Source organism: Ambystoma mexicanum, chromosome 3p (genome assembly GCF_040938575.1).
Source record: "Ambystoma mexicanum isolate Mex_15411 chromosome 3p, UKY_AmexF1_1, whole genome shotgun sequence".
NCBI classification, from domain to species: Eukaryota; Metazoa; Chordata; class Amphibia; order Caudata; family Ambystomatidae; genus Ambystoma; species Ambystoma mexicanum.
This window is the reverse complement of record NC_090925.1, coordinates 861,762,860-861,775,458: the sequence shown is the minus strand read 5'-3', so window position 1 is coordinate 861,775,458 and position 12,599 is coordinate 861,762,860. Positions and strand designations below refer to the sequence as shown.

General features: G+C 43.9%; 1 protein-coding gene across 2 annotated transcripts in view; it reads right to left on the bottom strand.

The window, feature by feature from the left end:
* Window positions 1-12,599, bottom strand: part of LOC138581011 (uncharacterized) — a 672,318-nt gene that overhangs the window by 398,876 nt on the left and 260,843 nt on the right. For both annotated transcript variants that reach the window (XM_069652014.1, XM_069652015.1), the window contains exon 3: window positions 2,764-2,967. In XM_069652014.1, the coding sequence (XP_069508115.1) occupies window positions 2,764-2,949 (186 nt within the window). In that variant the 5' untranslated portion in view covers window positions 2,950-2,967. The remainder of the gene's footprint in view (window positions 1-2,763; window positions 2,968-12,599) is intronic.

The window sequence follows — 12,599 nt, the reverse complement described above, 5'->3', positions numbered from 1 at the left end:
GAGGAGATCACTCACCCAGTTCTCGGTGCCTCAGGGGTATCGCACACAGGTCTTGCTCCGGCAACTGCTCTCTACAGCGGCCAGCCACGGCAGTGGTGTTCTCCTCTGCTGCTCTCGAGGGGTTCCCTCGGCGGGCGGCCCGTCTCCGCTTGTGTGGCCATGGCTCTGCGCTTCAGCTTTGTCCCGCCTCCAGGATCTTAGCGAGCAAGGCCCAGGCACTGCTGCGGCATCTGTTCGGATATGCAGGGATCGCACTCTTGTTGCAGCGAGTACCGGCAGCTTCTGGCTTCAGGCCGTGTTACGTTTCGTAGTTGGATAGTGCAGCCTCATTATTTCTGCGCTGATATCTCGGGCATCTCTCAGGAGAACGTGCACATTTTTCGTACTCTGGTGCACCAGCCTTTCACCTTCCAGAATTTCAGTTTAAATCCTCAATTATAGATGTGCAAGAGGATTTATTCAAATCAGGATCATAGATCGGGCCGGGGCCTTACACTCAGGCGGCCATTACCATCGGCTGCTCAACAGCACCCCCGCCCAAAGCTGTTTTTGACCTGGTAAATTGAAGAATCCTACTTTTGGCCAGATTAATGAACAATGAATTATCAGCGGCGAAAGTACCAAATTTATTCAACAGCCGTTGTAACTCCATATGGGTGCAATCAAGAAGAAGAAAATCATCGGCGTATGCCAGACAGGAACATCTCAAATCTGTCAATTCCGGTGCTATGAAGGCATCATTTATCGGGTAATGGTCAAAGTCTGATGCGTACATGTTATACAGAGAAGGTGCCAGAATGCAGTCTTGTCAGAGTCCCGTTTGTAGGTAAATTCTCTCAGATAAATGACCTTCCGCATCTAGCCCTACCTGAATGTTTGAATTTGTATGAAGTCCAATAATCAGCCTCAATAAGCCAGGTAGGATGCCCCAACGTTCCAGCTTTTTCCACAAACACCCCCGATTAACCATGTCGAAAGCTAAAATTAGGTTGATGGAAGCGACAAAGATAGACATACACTTTTTGTCCCACGTCCAGTCTTGACAACACTTAAGAAGAAATCCATTTAAAATTGTGCCATGAGATTTCCTGAAACCTGTCTGGAATATTCTAGGCTGACCCACGCTGTCTGCCCACTTTATCAAGTGTTCTAATAAAATGAAAGCAAAGATCTTATTTGTGCGTCAGTAATGGTGATCAGGCGATAGTTCTTAGGTTCAGTTCTTGAACCTTTCTTAAAAATAGGAACAACATAAGCTGTTTACCAAGACACCGGAAAAGAGCCTCTCTCTAAAAGATTCTTAAAATAGATTTACAAGATAGTCGCCCATAAAAGAGCGTCAGTCTTAAAGAGACAATTGGACAAATTGTTAGGTCCTGCAGACCGTGAGGAACTCAACTTTTTAATAATATTCAATACATCTTCCCAGGAGATCATAAGAAACCAAGTCTCATGTCCCCTGTTCAGAGCGGCAACACTCAACTGAGAAGAGCTATCCTGCTTGGGAGAATTGCACAAGGTTTCAAATATCCCACCCAAGTTAATTCATAGATTGGACTTAACTGAGCAACTTCTTGCACACAGCCCAGGGTATTAATTATATTCCAAAATTTAGAATCATTCTGAGAGCGCAATATCCCCAGCATAATTTCCCCATCCCTATTTAAGATAGACACTTAAATGGGAATATTTTATTTAAAGTACTTTCAATAAACCAATGGAAGTTCGCGCAATTGAAAGTATCCAACTTCATATTATTTGTCGACAGAGAAATAACCTCCTCAATTTTACGATTAAAAGTACTCATTGTCTGTCCATTCCATCTGATATGATTCTTCACTGGGTTTCCCTTTAAGTTAATCAAGGAGGAAATGACACATTTCTTTACAGGAATATTAAAATGGGCAGTGACCATACAATGATCACTCATAGGAGTGTCTAGGATACAAAAACTTAAACAGCTATCATATAAAAAATCATCAACGGAAATATAATCTAAAATTGCCAAAGAATTCCTCCTGTGCCAAGTAGGTCGGTTAACAGGGGCCCCCGAATTACACCCATTCATTTTAAAAAGACCCTGTGAAATGAGTGCCGCAACCCAAAGTTAGCCCTGCACCTCCCTACTTAGCACTCGTTGAAATGAATCTTGAGGTAGCCATAACTCCTCCATCTCCAAGTCCTCAGACGTACAAAAAGAATTCAAATCACTGAAACACTCGTGTACGAGCGTGATAGAAATAATGTATCAATATCATATAAGTATCAATACATACCAGCACCACATGACCATCGACAGTACTAATCAATCGCTCATACGTGAATAAAACCAATTTCTATAAAAAAAACTAGTAGCAAGATCCCCTGCAGAACTTTAAAGATGAGGTAAATGATAGAGTTGTTGAGGGTATCTGATTTTTAGGCTATGCAAGTGTCTTCTGATGATCATGAAAGTGTCTTTGGGTGCCACAGGAGCACAGTTTGAGGATGTGGAACTCTGCTGGTGGTCATGTTAGATTTCTGTTGTTTAGTTTGTCTCTTGTTACGGGAACACTACAAAATAAATTATCTGTAGGCAAAGGAAGAGATGCTAACGTCAGAGGGTAAGGATGGAAGAAAAATAGGGTTGAAAGTGATAGAGGAAACAGGGCGTATAATGTTGCCATCAAGCTAGGGGCCTCTAACTTCCCATAGAAGGAAATGCATTGATAGCTAAGGAATTGTGAGAAGGAGTTTTCAATGAAAATAAGCCTAGCCTCCTACCTGAGCTGCCTCTCCAGACACCTGCACCAGCTTGGCCGAGCCCAGCATAAGGTCCACTAGCACCCTTTCCATCGCTCGTGGATCATCTTCTGCTGGGGTCCCATTCAAGGACTCGCTCCCGAGCATCCCTGTGGCATTCCCTTCTGGTTCTGTGACCCCTCCTGCAAAATTCTCTATCGCCTCCATTTAACATCCAGTCAGACACTTGTTGAGAAAGGGAAAAAATAAAATTATATGCCAACCTTTTCCATATTACGCTCAGTAAAACATGTATTGGCATAAACAACAGTTTGGGCTTTTTCATAAGCAGGTGATAATATATTTATATCCTTTTAACATTATAACACATTTTTGGCAAATTTTGAAATGCTCATGGTTTCACACTCCATAAATAAAGATAATAGATTCTTTGCTCTCTGTTCCTACAGAAACACAGTACCACATCCATAACTCAAGGCTGACACCCAAAAAGGCATGTCTGGGATTGCTGTTGGTACTCTTGTCCAGAGGAGAACTACACAGTATTTTCGGTGGTGGCCTGTGGGCGGGACTTGTGGGCAGGACCACACCAGTATGCAAATGAATATTTCCATCCTGGTATGGCATATTGTGCTAAAGTGTCACTATCTATCTTCTTGAGTGTGAACCATTCCACATTTTGTTTTTTGCCATTCACAGTTTTATTAGACATATTAACATACATGTACAATACATGGACAGCAGAACAGTATTCCATTACGAATCGCATAAACCGAAATTGTTTCCATTTACATCACAAAAAATTGAATGACTTTCAGACTCTCTAAGCAACCCTAAACAGGTTTCCAAGGCCCTGCTGTTGCAAAGAAGACCAATGATACCTAGAGCGACGTAACCCTAAACTGTTTGCTATAACCATGCTGTTACACTAAAGTGAAGGAATGTAAATCATGAGGCTTGTAATGCACCCCCGGATAATCATGCAGTTGAAGAAATTGAATAAAGGGCCTCCATATCTCTAAGTATCGTGGCATCTCACCCCTAAGAGAGGCCTCTATTTTACTCATTGAGGCCACCAACCATAACCTTGACAACCACTCCCTTATATCTGTCGTGTACACCATTCTCCAGTTCTGAGCCACCGTAATCCGGGCTGATACCAGAAAGTGCTTAAGCAACTTAGAACCCTTCGGTGTTAATTTATATTGACCCCCCTTGATCTTCAATACCCAATACAATCACTAGAGGATCAAGGGGGAGGTCTGCCCCGATATTCGAATTTAATTTGGGCAAGCACTTCCTTCCAGTATGACTGAATTCGAACACATGATCATCAGATATGAAAACGTGTGCCTTGAGCCTGGGAACATCTCCAACAAGTTAAAGAGATCCCTGGGTTAATCTTATTCAGCCGCTCTGGGGTGAGATACCAGCGATATAGTGTTTTATAACTGTTCTCTTTCAATTGAACACAGATGATTTTGCAGCTCTAGACCAGATATTATACCATGAGAGCTCATTGATCGGGAAACCCATATCCTCTTTCCAACTCTCCATGTATGCATGCAGAGGTTTAATACGACACCCGTTGAGAACGTTATACAATGAAGAAATCCTCCTAGCCGGTGGATCCACCCCAAATAAGCCCTCCAAAGGTGTTGTCTCCCTACTTGCCTTTTATAAGGGTGCAGATGTAGACACGGGACACACAGGTGGAATGCTTGTTGGCATAAACCTCTATTGAAAGTAAATAAGGTGAAAAAACCTATCTATCCTAAAACTAAGAGGGTTTCCCTGCCTCAAACAAAACTAAGAACGATGTCAGAACATCCGTCAAACGTAAATAGTCCGCTGTGCTAGGTCCCAAACCTATTTCCATCCCTTACACTTCAATAGAAAACTATCTAACAGGCTGTGCCCTAACTTCAGAAGGATGGCTCCTTCCTTCTGGATGGTTTTAGGCAGTTCATAAATGATGGTACAATATCCTCCTTCCCCTGGCAGGCCCTAGGCTTTTCTGTATAGTTCCAGAGATGGGTGGGAGGTCTCCCTTACCCAGGCCTTCCTAGGCAACTCTTTATAGTTGCAACAAATGGGGAAAATGTCTCCCTTCCCTAAGCCTCTTCTAGGCTCTCTTTCGACAGTCACAGTGATATCTGGATGTTTACCAGAGGATATATCTTTCCTCCCCTGGTCTTCTCACAACCTTTGCCAAAGGATATTTTGCTCTTCCTCGGTCTTCGCTTGACTTTGACTAAAGTATGCCTCTCCCCTCTGTTGGTCTTCTTCTGACATTTGCCAAAGGATATCTCTCTTCACCCTTGGTCTTCTCTTCTGGTTATGTGGGTCCCAGACCGCTCTCTCAGGTTTATAATGCATCTTTCTCTGGCCCGGTTCACTATCCTGTCAGGTATTGTATTGCATGTACAATTCTTCAAACCTCTTTGCAAAGGATGTTTCTCTCTTCCCCTGGTCTTCTCTTGACTTTGACTAAAGTATGTTTCTCTTTTCTGTTGGTCTTCTTCTGACCTTTGCCCAGGGATATCTCTAGCTACCCTTGGTCTTCTTTTCTGTTTATGTGGGCCAAGGAACCCTTTCTCAGGTTTATAATGTCTCCTTCTCAAGCCCGGTTCACTATCCTGCCAGGCATTGTCTCGTATATATACCTCCCCAAACATCTCAACATTCGGGTCGCAGACTCTTATCCCTCTTCTGGTTTCTTTGGTATGTTTTGTTTCTCTGTTTGGTCCCGCTGGGATGAGGAACATGATTCTGCACTTCCTCCCAACCACAATCTCTAGGGTTTCCCAGTGCCTTCCCGGCCCACCTACGCGTAGATTCTAGCTTGGTCTGTGAGGGTCCCGGTCCTTGGCAACACCAGCAAGCTTCTCTGGCTTCCCCTGGGCTCTCGTGGTCTGCTCTTCTCTCGGCAGCTCCACCACGCTGGTTTCTCATCAGTTCTCACCTGGACTACTCTGATGGCTATCTTCCTGATACCGGACTTCAGGTTTCCCAGCCTTCAGGTGAGCCCTCGCTCTGTTCAGCCTTCTAGGATGCCAACCTCCTTTTCTCGACGTCTGGGTCTGCAGAGTGTGCCCCCTTTGCGGCTTCGCTCCCTAGCTCAATACTCCTCTGGGGTGGGTCTGACTTTGAAGAGTGTCCTTCATTTGTTTTTATAGTAAGCTGTCTTTCTAATTCCAGATAGCCAGTATGTTTGTCTTGGTTCCGCGTAGGGCTCTTCATTGCCCTGCTCTTCTGCATGTCAGTATGTCTAGAGTCATCTACTCTCCCTCTCTCCTCACTCGTCCTCGTCCCAGTAGTGTCTATATGAAAGACAGGGTTACTATGCATAAAGTAACTAACAGAAGAAAGAGGAGGCAGACAGTGGGGGTGCATTGGCCCTATGTTGTTGGGCGAGCAATGTGTGGCGGCATGGTGGTTGACATATCGCGTTCTCCCCTGATAGTCATCCCTTCTCCCGCATAGGTGGTCACCTCTCATGGGATCCTCCCGCCGATTACCACCTCCAGGGGGACTAACAGATAACAGCCTCACCTCCCTGGCCCCTTGGGAAGATTCCCCCTCCTAGAGAGAAGTGGTGACACCAAGGGATTCATTGCACTCTCTAGATAACCTGCCTTTATTAATCCAGTGCTTAAACTGTGTAAAGCTATACCCATCGCCATCACTTACTAAAAACGCCTGCTTGCACTCCTCAAAAGATAACAGGCTCCCTGTCAATTAATTGACCAGATCTCTGTAACCATCCCTCTATCCAGTGAGCACATCGTCTGGGATGCAACCCTGGAGGAAACTGTGGATTATTCCAGATCGAAGAAAGGGGAGATGGGGAAGTAGTAGTAATAGCGTATTTATTCACTGCTCTGTCCCAATACACCAATATAGCATTAGTTGTTGGAAGCACCTGAGCAGCACTTCGCCAAAGTATTTGCAAGTGCCAGCACCAGTCATGCAGAGGGACTCCCCACCCCAGATTGTTCAATGTCCATCCAATGTTTATTTGATTGGTAAGTCCCTTTACTGTCCAGAAGTGGGGCTAGTTGAGTGGCATAAATATATCTCTCTAAATTCAACATGCCAAAGTCACCCGTTTCCATAGCCAGCATCATCCTGTGTCGGGAAACGGTCTGACCCAAATACATTTTAAAATCTACGATGGAGATCTTGTATAGTTTCCTCTGAACTAAATTGGCAAAGCTCGTAAAACAGAGCATTATTGGCAACACGGTCATTTTGTACTGCTGCCACTCTCCCTAACCATGAGATTTCGGCTGTGCCCCAGTGCAGCAAATTGGCCTTCAGATTTGCCAGTAACCCCGGAATATTGCCCAATCTGAGCCTATGGGGGAGGATAAATTCTCTCAAACCCCCATATCCAGAAGTGGGCCCATAAGGGCTGTCAAACCGGCTTTGAAGGGTCTCCATAAATAGGAATGAATTCTCAGTTCATCACAGCTAAGCCGGTTTTGGGCACAGATGATGAATCTTCCTCCAGTGATGCTCTTATCAAACCTGTCATTCCATCAGCTCGCAAAACCTCGAAGGGTATTCGCCTCCTGAGAAAGTCCTCTATGGCAAAAATCGAGGATCCCACTCTAAGGAATTTTGCCATGGATCCCAGAAACATCTTCATCACCAATGTGGACAAGCCGAGGGAATATGAATCTAGGGAGGCGCTTAAAAATGAAATCCGAGCTTGGCTCAATCATAAAGTAGGCAGTAACTGTGTCAGAACCCAAGACTGAGAGTCCTTTGAAGGATACAGATTAATAACTGGTGTTCCCTTGACAACACAGATTGTATTGTTGTTGGTTGTGGTTCAAGTAATTTACCCATGTTTTTGAACAGAAATACAAATCTGCAAAATATGTCCTCCTTCACTAAGTTAAGAATTATTGTGAATTGATTATTTTTTTCCCATGGCTATGCATGCCTTGCTAACTTTCGTTGCCCTTTCTTGATGTTTCCATATGCTCGACATTTTATGTATCTCTATGTTATGTTTTTGTACTGTTGTCTTTTTTTCGGGTGTGTTGTGCTATATAAGAAATAAACTAAACTAAACTAAAGCTATAACTGGTCATTCCCAGGAACGTCATTTCACCAAAATGCCAGGGGTAGTGCAAGTGACATCCCATGACCTTTGACCTCTGATGACATCATAGGAAGTGATGTCATTTGACCCCACCACGAAGTGACATCAGGGGAAGCGAAGGAACACAACTGTTTACCCCTTGACAAAATAGGAAGTGGCATTACATAGCATTGTTGCTAAGTACACTATGAACAATATGGTTACAATATCACTGTAACGTGATATACATTTCGTACAAGATGGGATCACCATATGTGTCGGCAGAAAAAAACTTGCTATAACTGCAACTTGTGAAAAGCAAAGTACATAGTCCAAAATGGTTGCTTATTCTACTCTAAATGCTTTTTGGGGGATTTTGTCGGCATTGTGCACTTGAGGTGTTTAAGAACAAACTAAATCAGTGACTCAACCCCTGAAGTGTGCCTGAAATAAACCTTTAATGAGTCTAGCAATTATTCTTTAGAATTCCAGAAAGACAAATTATTTGTCATTCCTATTCTTTCTTATTTAGGGTCACTACTCAAAGTGTCACACTTGCAGAACCCCCTGTTTTTTTTTAAAGAAGGCTGAACAAGAAAGCCAGCCACTCTAGAAACACAGAAGCACATGGCATTGGCCACAGCCCAGGAGCTTCAATTAGTAAAAAAAAAAAAGAAACAAAAAAAAAATGTACATTCTTTTTTAGGGGTAGCAAGGGAGACCTCAGGGGTCGCAAGTGCGACCCCTGGCGACCCCTAAATTATATGATGATATGATTGGTTATTTATAACGCACTTAATACCTAGAGGTTTCTAAGCGCAGGCTCAGTGATCAAACCTGTGTTGCTCCGCGTCGTCTTGCTTCCAAAGTGAGCTTGTTGCCATTGAGCTAGCCTCCCGAGCCCAATGACGTCCCAGGTCATACCTAGGCGTAAGATTAGACCATTGAAAATCAAAAGCCTCTTGCAGCATGGTAACCACTCTGGGTTGTTCCTATACATTAAGTATTTTTGATTTAGTGTAATTTATTTTAAAGCCTGACATGCTTTGAAATGATTCTAACAGGGATATGATATAAGCAATGTAATGGCAAAGTCCTGCATTAAAAAAAAGATCATCCGCATATAATACAACTTTATGATGATAATTGGCTATTTCTACTCCTCAAATAAGTTCCAGTGAATGGACCTTCTGTGCCAACGGTTCCATAGATAAAGCGAACAATAAAGGTGACAATATGCACTGTGAAGAATCCTGCGGATTCCTCACTGAAACCCTGCCTAAAGTCTCCTCCCAGGAGGCCAGGGGAAGGCAGATGCCTACTGATCTCAACCCTGGCGTTGGTGTACTGCGGGAGGATCACCTGGGTGGAGACAGGGCCCAGGGTAGTGAGGAGATTCTGTGGGATGAGGCACAGTATTTTTCCTCTGAAAGGGAGAATCTTACCACTATGCCAGAAGAGCTTATGGTGTATTGTCTTTTTAATATCTCTCAACCTCTTGTTAAATATAAGGTGGTAACACCTAAGGTTATAACACCCAAACCTATTATACTAAAACAAATAATCTCATTTATCCCTAAAATCAAATGTTCTCCTCAATACCAAAGTTACAATACAAGGAATAGTTAAGTTTTGCCTTCTCTACACCATCTCTAATAAGGTTAAAACCTACAGCCCCTCTGTTAAAATTACCAAGGGAATTAAATGTACGCTTAAAAGTACACAAGAGGTGGCAAAATCTGAAGTTGAGAAAATAAACTACATGTCCCAGAATGCCATAAGGACTGAGACGAAGGAGAGGGCTGAAGAGACATGTAGATGTGGAGGACAGGCAATTAGTCCAAACAGCCTTATGAGGGTCATGCGATTGACAGTAATGGCCTGCACCTGAAACCACATCATCCAGTTCCGAGCCACCGTAATCCGGCTGATACCAGAAAGTGCTTAAGAAACTTAGAACCCTTCACTGTCAATTTATATTGACCCCCTTCATCTTCAATAACCAATTCAATCACTAGTGGATCAAGGGGGAGGTCCGCCGCATATTCGAATTTTATTTGGGCAAGCACTTCCTTCCAGTATGATTGAATTCGAACTCATGATCATCAGATATGAAAACGTGTGCCTTGAGCCTGGGAACATCTCCAAAAAGTGGAAGAGATCCCGGGGTTAATCTTATTCAGCCGCTCTGGGTGAGATACCAGCGATACAGTATTTTATAACTGTTCTCTTTCAATTGAACAGCAAGAGAGGGAAGAAGGAAAGAGCTGGGGAAGGAGCTGGTACAGGAGCTGGAAGGCTGGCAGTAGTAGCAGAAGCAGAAAAGCATGAGACTGGCAGTTCATGAGGAAGTGTGATCACTTAAGGGATGTTGGGACGAGGAGACGGCAGATTTCACCTGCAAGTTCCTAGGGGGTCCTGAGTTCACAAACCCTGCCTTCCTCTGGCTGCACTGAGTGAGACTTGCTGAGAGTGAAAATCTTCACAGGTGTGCCTAGTGGCTGTAATTGCAGAGCCGTGACCGTGCTGAAGCCTGAGCAAGAAGCAAGCCGAGAGACAGAGGAGTGAAGGAGATGCCAAGCTGGCATGGCCAGACCTGTGGCACCCGTGCTGCAGAGTGTTGTGAGTCCCAAGTGTGCCTGGGACCCTATTAAAGGAGAGTGTCTGGGACTCTGAAGTGAACAAAATTAGTTGTATATTTGGCAAGAGAATGAACCAAATGGATACAATGCACCTGTGTGAGTGTGTGAACCGTAGCCAAACTGAGAGGTTCTGGGACCCTGAAACATATGAGAGCTGTAAACCTAGCAGGAGAGTGAACCAAGTGGATGCAGCTCAATGTTACGAGTATGTGACCCGTACCCAAGAGAAAGAGGTCTGGCACCCTAAAAAAGGAGAGGGCCTGGCATCCTGAAGTGAACTAGAGACAAGTACATATTTGGAAGGGTCAGGGAACCTTAAGTGAACATGAGAATTACAAATTTAGAAGGGTCAGGGACCCTGAAGTGAACAAGAGACAATTAGATATTCAGAAGGGTCTTGGGCCCTGAAGCAAGTGGGAAAGAGTTGCAGACTTGGTGGGAAGCGAACCAAGTCGAGACAACACAACATTGTGAGTCTGAAACTCGCACCCACATGTGAAACCAAAGTCTAAAGCCAGGAGGGTCTGTGACCACGAGAAATAACACAAGAGATAACCACATGTTTAAGAAGGTATCCAAACAAGTCACAAAGTATTACAAGTCTAGGACTCGCACCCACATGAGGGATTGAAAAAAAGAAGATAAAAAAAGACTGAAAGTAAGGAAATCCTAAACCTGGTAGCAGAATATGCCAAGCTGACAGGATATGCGATCTGTGCAGCTGGGAAACAGTTCCTCCTGAGTTGTATCATCAAAAGACATCTAGGAGAAAGAAGTATAACCTTTGCATTGGGAACCTTCGCTTGAGAACAGAGCATACCAAGCTAGTAAGAAGTATGAGATCAACCATGCACACTTATATTAGATTGTTGGTGTTAGGGACAGAAGTACGTTTTTGGGACAACAGTGACAGACATTTTAGTTTTGGACTCCCTGACAATCTCATTAGTTTCCTCTGAGGCAGGAGAACCCCTCTTAGCTCTAGGAATAGAGAGACATTTTCCAAACCATTTATTGTTAATACAATTCTTTATCCAAAATTCTACAAGCTTTGTGTCCGAGTCTTACTTCTTCACTCTTACAACACATACATGTAGAAGTCATACATTTCTTACATGTACACTACTATATGTAAGGAAACGCACATCATTGGCAGGACTGACTTTTATGTAAGTTTTCATATGTATGTGACACATATAGGAAATGTAAATCTCCTGTACTCCTTCTACATGTATAAAAAGGCAATTCAAAGTTAGACCTCACTTTAGTGTGAGATTTCACACATATTGGTGGCATATAGGACATGTGCATTTCATACATATAAGAGGTGTATAAGACATGCGCAAAATGGATGCACATCTTCTATACTAACTGTAGACAGGCATGTAATAGATGTACATTTACAATACTATATGTATTAAAGCTCACATCAAAGCCAGGACTTACTTTAATGTCAGTTTCCATATGTATATGAGGCGTACCGGAGGTGTAAATTACGTACATGTAGGCAATGTAAAACTCGTATATGTTGTGACGAATCCAAGGAGTTCGTCCCCTCTCCCCAAGGGAGAGCCACCCCCTTTGGGACTAGGGAGGTTAGCCTGCTACACTTAACCCCTAGGGAACAGGGCAAGTGTTATCCCACTGGGGGTGACCCCCCCCAATAGGGGACAGGAAATCCCCAGAAAGGAAAGAAGGTTTCCTCCATTCCCCCGAACATCTTTGTTGTCTATGTGGGAGATGAAATGTATGATAATCTAAAACTTCCCATTATAACGGCAGGTTTGGTTTCTGACCCCAAGTATCCACAGTCCTCGCCTGAAATAGCAGAACAGTGGATGGCCCAGCCCCTAGAGGAGCGTCAAATAAAGAACCAATCAGAAGTGGCGAGCGAGAGAAGCACGCGGAGCTGGAGAGAGCAGAGATCCTCGGGGGAGGTGTGGCAAGGCAGAGTGAGAGTATGTCAGGTGTGGTGTTCCCACAGTCGGTTAGCACAGTGGGAAGATCTCAACACCCGCTGAGCATGGAGCCAGGCAGGCCTAGCCCAGAGGAGCGGATGAGACCGAGAACCTATGGCGAGCCAAGAGACTGGCACACAGGAAAGCTAGCACCAGAGATCT